At 39.1% G+C, this 6326-nt stretch overlaps 1 protein-coding gene across 1 annotated transcript; it reads right to left on the bottom strand.

Moving 5' to 3' along the window:
* Nucleotides 1-729: 729 nt before the first annotated feature.
* On the bottom strand, nt 730-6284 carry LOC146464507 (uncharacterized). Its single transcript, XM_085129743.1, has 2 exons — nt 6216-6284; nt 730-2645 (listed from the first exon to the last, which is right to left on the bottom strand). The coding sequence occupies exon 2, from the start codon at nt 2623-2625 to the stop codon at nt 1603-1605; it is 1023 nt and encodes a 340-aa protein (XP_084985869.1). The 5' UTR covers nt 2626-2645; nt 6216-6284; the 3' UTR covers nt 730-1602.
* Nucleotides 6285-6326: the final 42 nt, after the last annotated feature.

Here is a 6326-nt window from a genome sequence, read left to right as displayed (position 1 = left end):
CACAGGCACAATGGACCACGTTCAACCTTCCCTTCCTATTCTCACCTCCCTCCCCACGCCAGCATTTACTGCCTTTCCAGTATACTTGTTCGTTAAATTATTCTAATGACTGCTGACCACAGGAGAAAGGAAAGAAAGAAAAGGAAAAGAAAAAAAGAAAGAAAAAATGAAAGAAAGAAAAAAAGAGAAAAAAGAAAGAAGGGGAATGGGACGAGAGAGGAAATCTTGCTAACGAACAAGGTTGGACGAGGGTGCACTCATTGCCTGTTTTTGTGACGGTCAGATAAAAACTAAGCAAGCTTTCGGTCTCCATTGGTTATTCCGAGGTTACGTCTAAATTGGGTGCAGTACTCTTGTTATCGTAGGATAAAACTGTTTCATGCAAGGCAATTTTAAATTTCATACACATGTACAACTCTCCCCTCCGCAGAGGCCTTCTTCATAAAAAAAAAATGTAGTGAAAAGTTTGAAATGGGAAGAAAAAAATCAATGGAGAAAGCACGACTATCATCCCAAGCGCTCCTCGTTATTTTACTCTCTCCTGTTCCTTATTTCTTTTGACTGAAAACAAATTCCCGCTATTACCGACTCTCGCTATTATTAAAGGACACTAACTCGCGGTACCAAGGATGTCTGCAAGAAAGGGAGTTGACTGTATATGAAGAATCCAAGTCAGTAATATTAGGTCTAAAAGTATAAACTAAGAGAATGAACAACTAAAGCAATCAATGCCAACAAAAACTGGATTTTATGCATTGTACAGTCTTTTAAATAGACATTGAAAATTTTGATACAAATGACACAGCATTCATATTACAAATATCTACTTATGCCTCTTTTCCAATAAAACAATATACACTGAGGAAGTCATTTGGCGGACAATTCTAGAGCCAAGATATTTTATTATTTTTCCATTTGCTCTGCCTTCCTAAGGTCCAAACTATTTGGAGAGAAACCATCATTTTTTAAATAAATTAAATTACATACCTTTGACTAAAATAAATTCCCGCTGTTACAGACTCTCGCTATTAAAAACACTAACTCGCAGTCCCGAGTGGTCCGCAAAGAAAGGAGTTGACTGTATTCAGAGAATCCAAGTTAACATTAGGTCTTAAGTGTAAACAGAGTGAACAACTAATTAAAGCAATATCAACAAGAACTGGATCTCATACATTGTACAGTCTTTTAAGTAGGGACTGTAAATATAACTGGAATGTAATACGCTTTGATACAAATGACACAGCATACCAGCATTGCAAATATCTATGTAAACAATAAGCGTCGCTGCTTTTTCATTAAAAAAACACACACTGATCTAGACATTTGGTGAACCATTTTAGAGGATATTTGAAACTTTTCCCCTTTACTCTGCATTCCTTCAAATCAGGAATTGCTCATTGTCAAAACTATTTAAAGAGAAATCATAATTTTTGGGCACAGTGTCAGTTTCATCAATTATTTAGCTATCAACCCAGACAATAAACTCACTGACATAAAAGAGTTCAAAGTTCAAAGTTATTCACTGATCATATGATTTTCATAATGTTCAATAAGTAAAGCCTCACAACAAAGACAAATCCAACAGATGTGTTTTTCAACATGCTATGTCTGGGGGTCCTGCAAAGAACAGGTTTGTGTTGCTAAGTTACCTTTTAAACAATCAGAAGCGCCCTTGTGGGACCTAACATGATTTCTTAAACTTTCCAAGCGGCTAAAACACTTGCCACACTGTTTACATTCATAAGGCTTCTCTCCAGTATGGACTCTTTGATGTATTATTAATAGTCTTGGCTCCCTAAAACACTTGCCACATAGTTTGCATTCATAAGGTTTCTCTCCAGTATGGACTCTTTCATGCCTCCTCAAATCTCCTCCATCACGAAAACACTTGCCACACTGTTTGCATTCATAAGGCTTCTCTCCAGTGTGGACTCTTTCATGTTTCTTTAGAGTGCTTGCTTCACTAAAACACTTGCCACACTGTTTGCATTCATAAGGCTTCTCTCCAGTATGGACTCTTACGTGAAGCCTCAATTTATGTGCTTGACTAAAACACTTGCCACACTGTGTGCATTCATACGGCTTCTCTCCAGTATGGACTCTTTCATGTTTCTTTAGAGTTCCTGCTTCACTAAAACACTTGCCACACTGTTTGCATTCATAAGGCTTCTCTCCTGTATGGACTCTTTCATGTCTCCTCAGGTGTCCTCCTTGACTAAAACACTTGCCACACTGTTTGCATTCATAAGGCTTCTCTCCAGTATGGACTCTTTCATGCTTCCTTAAACCTTCTGCTTGACTTAAACACTTGCCACACTGTTTGCATTCATAAGGCTTCTCTCCAGAATGGACTCTTTCATGACTCCTCAGATTTCCTGCTACACTAAAACACTTATCACACTGTTTGCATTCATAAGGCTTCTCTCCAGTATGGACTCTTACATGAACCCTCAGTTTTCCTGCTTGATTAAAACACTTGCCACACTGTTTGCATTCATAACTCTTTTTCTCTGTGTGAGCCCTTTCATCATTCCTGAGGCCTTCTTCACAGTCAGAACCTTTGCCAGACAGTTTCCCTTTACATCTGTTTAGCTGTCCTCTTTTGTGCTTTGTTGATCTTGACATTATGTTATTTCCTGTTTAATCTATGAAACATAATAAAATTAACTTTCAGAAAATTAAACTATTTTGACATCTCATCAGCGTTTGTCAAAAGATGAACTCCTTCCTTGTTTTGAAGCAGTGGTGCATCAATTAATTGGTTATTGTCAGATATTTCACATCATATAGATCCCTCGTACATTTTTTTTACATTGCATTATTAATGCATTCACTCATAAACATGTATGTACTAATTATAAGGAAAGAGACACAGGACACCCAAGGGAAATGATTGTTAAGGGCTGGGGTCCCCAATATGGAAATTACTCAATTTTCACCTCTGTGACAGGCTTTTGGAGACTACTTACTAGCTCTACAACCAGAGGTATAACAGAGGGAGTATAGCAGGAGACATCCATCTACGCCTCAGAACCAACTGTTTACCTTTGGTTCATGCCAAATTTATTTTATTTTGAATATTTATTTGGTTTGAACTGTGAAGCAACGTAAGATGGGCTGCTAAATCCTTAGGGTTTGGGCCATGGTTCCTACACAGATTTCCTGTCGTATATTTTTCCTGAAAGGGGGTTTTTCCGGCAGGTTTTCTCTGCCCTCCGTCTGCCGTAGTAGTGTCTGTGAGCGGTTACCCAGCTCTGTAAATCCCATTTTGCTAAAGTTTAGATGTCAGTGTTGTATACCTTTAATTACTTGGGCCATAAGGCGGCACGAGTTCAGGTTTCAGTAGCATTATCAAATTCTTTTTTATTTTTGGGGTGGCGATGGGCCGAGAGATAAGAGTTTAGGCCATGAGTTATTGTTCTCGGTCTCGTGTTTTGTACTCGGGTGGCACAAGTTAAGTTTTTGGCCCTGTTATCAAATTCTTTAACTTCTCGGTCACGTTCTTTGTACTCGGACCGTGAGGAGTGTATACAATATGCGAGCCAGCGAGGCATGCGAGGCAGACGTGCGAGGCATGAACAAAACATGCAAGGCATGCAAGGCATGAACAACCCCAATATAAACTGCTTACCGTTAAGCTAACCAGGGAGCTATTTAAGCTAGCCTAAGTGCTATTTAGGCTAACCGGAGTGCTCTTTAGGCTAACCGGAGTGTTTTTTAGGCTAACCTGAGTGCCCCACACGTCTGCCTCGCATGCCTCGCTGGCTCGCAGATTGTGCATCCCCGCCAAGAGGTGCCGAGTCTGAAGTTCACCACATGACGTGTCACATACAGGATGGCAGATGCAGGACACAAATGACTGAAAATAAGACTTATTCCTCTACAATTTATCAACTTTAACAGAAACAGCATTCCCTTACCTGGAGAGGCTTTCTATTTCCAAGGCGAAGAATCTGTTTATATGTCTATTTTTATATGTGGCTAAATGTAATTTAGGCAAAGTTAAAATCGAGGCAAGTGCTGGTCAGCGGTGCCCGCATGGCTGGGACATGCGGGGCGGCCACCCTACTTTGCAGGGGCCCCTGGGTTCTTACAGCTCACATGTTTGTGCCAATTCATTTCGCATCTGTTCACTTGCCGGAGCTTGTGCTGTTTAAGTTTGTTGCTCCCAGTCCCTCCCACCCTTTGGTAAGTATGGTTTGTGGTGGGCGTGGTAAGTATTTTTATTTGTATACTTTCTGTTTTATCTCCACTGATCTTTCAGTGTGACGGTGCCGGGTGGTTGCCGCTCACAGGGTTGCCATGGTTTCGCACCTCGCTTAGCTCACTTCACCTGTGGCACCACCGGTCTTTCAGGCACCAACCCCCGAGCTCATCCACTAACGATGAGTTTAAAGTGTCGTTTGTGCATCTTTTAACTTTCCAAGTTTTTCAACCATTAATATTTCATCTTAATATTACTAGCACTTAAAAACTTTGAAAGGTTTTTATCGTTTTTTATTTACTTCGCTTTTTTTATTTCCTCAAGGTTAGTTTTGTTTAACCGAAAATTTGGCAACTAAATCAGTCTATGATCCCGTGGGCCAAGATATATTTTAAGACGTCTCAGGTTTACTATAGAAAAACAATCAATGTAGAAACGGTTTCTGTCTTCAAATGAAAGGTGAATAACAACTGCTATCCCCTGAATTTCATTTAAAATATAAACAGTGAAACATTGAAAAACGTACGAGGATAACGTACGCATGATGCGTAACGTTACTCTAGATCATACTGGAAATTACAATCCGTCATTTATCCGGCGTCACATACATATCAGGACCGTACAAATGGTTTCTGTCTCTAAATGAAAGGTGAAAACATAAGGATTAAAGCCCATGGATTTTAAAACGCATTTGTGTGACAAATTTCGTTTTTCCCTGTATTTCATTCTGACTGCAAGAAATGCAATTCTATCTGGTGGTTACTTATTGCCTCACTATATCTCTGTATCTATCTATTTGGGGGAATTAGCGATGCTAGAGGTACTACAAAAAGATTGTAGGCTTACGCACCACGCAGTTAAATATGGCCCGAGTTTAAGCTGAAAACAGCTTCTTGGTTAATGTGTAAGGTATTGATTGTATATCAGGATTGTATCTGGTATGCCATAAACGAATGTATGTATGCCTCGGGTTGGTTCTCGGCAGGTGTCCTAAAATAAACTTATTTTGTTTACACTACTGTGTTATTTGTTGTGTAGTGGAGACAAAATTTAAGGCATTCTTCCCTCAAAATAAAAGTTGTGGTACAAATGCTCTCAAAATTTCTGTCATTGTTTACCCCTAAGTATTTTTTTTAAAATGCAAATAAAAAGAAGATAAGCTTAGGTCACAAACACTGTTATTTCAAGCCCGTTTGCCTACTCGTCAAAAAAAAAAAACCGTGATAAGGCCCCAGGGGGGGTACTCAGGTATATTAGTTACGGGGAGGTGCGAATGAGGCCAAATTTTGAAACCCAAAAAAAGTCCCGTCACGCTAAGGAAAACCCAAAAAGAGTCCAGCAGCCAACAACGTAACCCAAAAAAAGTCCAAATTTTTTAAGCATCAAAAACAATAAAAGCACAAAACACCAAGAGAATGCGAGATATTTCATGCGTCCAACTTTATTCATTCCGACTTTATTCATTCATTCATTCTTTGTCTTGTCATTTTATTTGCATGATTTAAACTTGTTAGTGAAATCGTTTTGCGTAAAATCAAGAATGGTAGGGCACGATTTTCATCAACCCCAAAAAAAGTCCTCGCCAAAATCTTAAGGGCAAAAAAAGTCCACCAGAAAATTTCAAACCAAAAAAAAGTCCCAAGCCGAGAATTTCAAACCCAAAAAAGGTCTTTGCACGTCCCCGTCACTAATACACCCGAGTATCCCCCCTGGGGATAAGGCCTATTGATAGATTAACGAATGTCTTTGTAAACAGGCATATTTTTAAACATAATCTTTAGTCTTTTACTATTTTTTTTACGATGGTGAATGTAATTAAGATATGTCATTTTATCTTAGGCGGAATAAAGATCATTATTATCCCGGGTATTATCAAAACACATGGGGGCCATGTCACAACTTCTAATCCTTCATTTGTACGCTAAAATCATCTATGCTCGTCTCTATTGAGTAATGGTTTCACCCAAAGACCTCTAAATTGGCTGAAAAGACACTGAAAAGCTCATCTTACCTTCAATAAAAGAAATCTTGCCGCTTACTCCATCACAAACCACAACAAGCTCACTTTTCGAAGCAAGCAATATACGCGGTTTCACAAAGCAACCAATCCAGATTTTCCTCT

This window comes from Pavona decussata, unplaced genomic scaffold (assembly GCF_977016875.1).
Source record: "Pavona decussata unplaced genomic scaffold, jaPavDecu1.1 SCAFFOLD_163, whole genome shotgun sequence".
NCBI classification, from domain to species: Eukaryota; Metazoa; Cnidaria; class Anthozoa; order Scleractinia; family Agariciidae; genus Pavona; species Pavona decussata.
The sequence above is the reverse complement of the archived record's forward strand: the minus strand, read 5'-3'. Positions and strand labels throughout refer to the sequence as shown.

Excerpts from the sequence above, each read along its gene's own strand:
- LOC146464507 (XM_085129743.1), bottom strand. The coding sequence starts at position 2,625 with ATGTCAAGATCAACAAAGCACAAAAGAGGACAGCTAAACAGATGTAAA.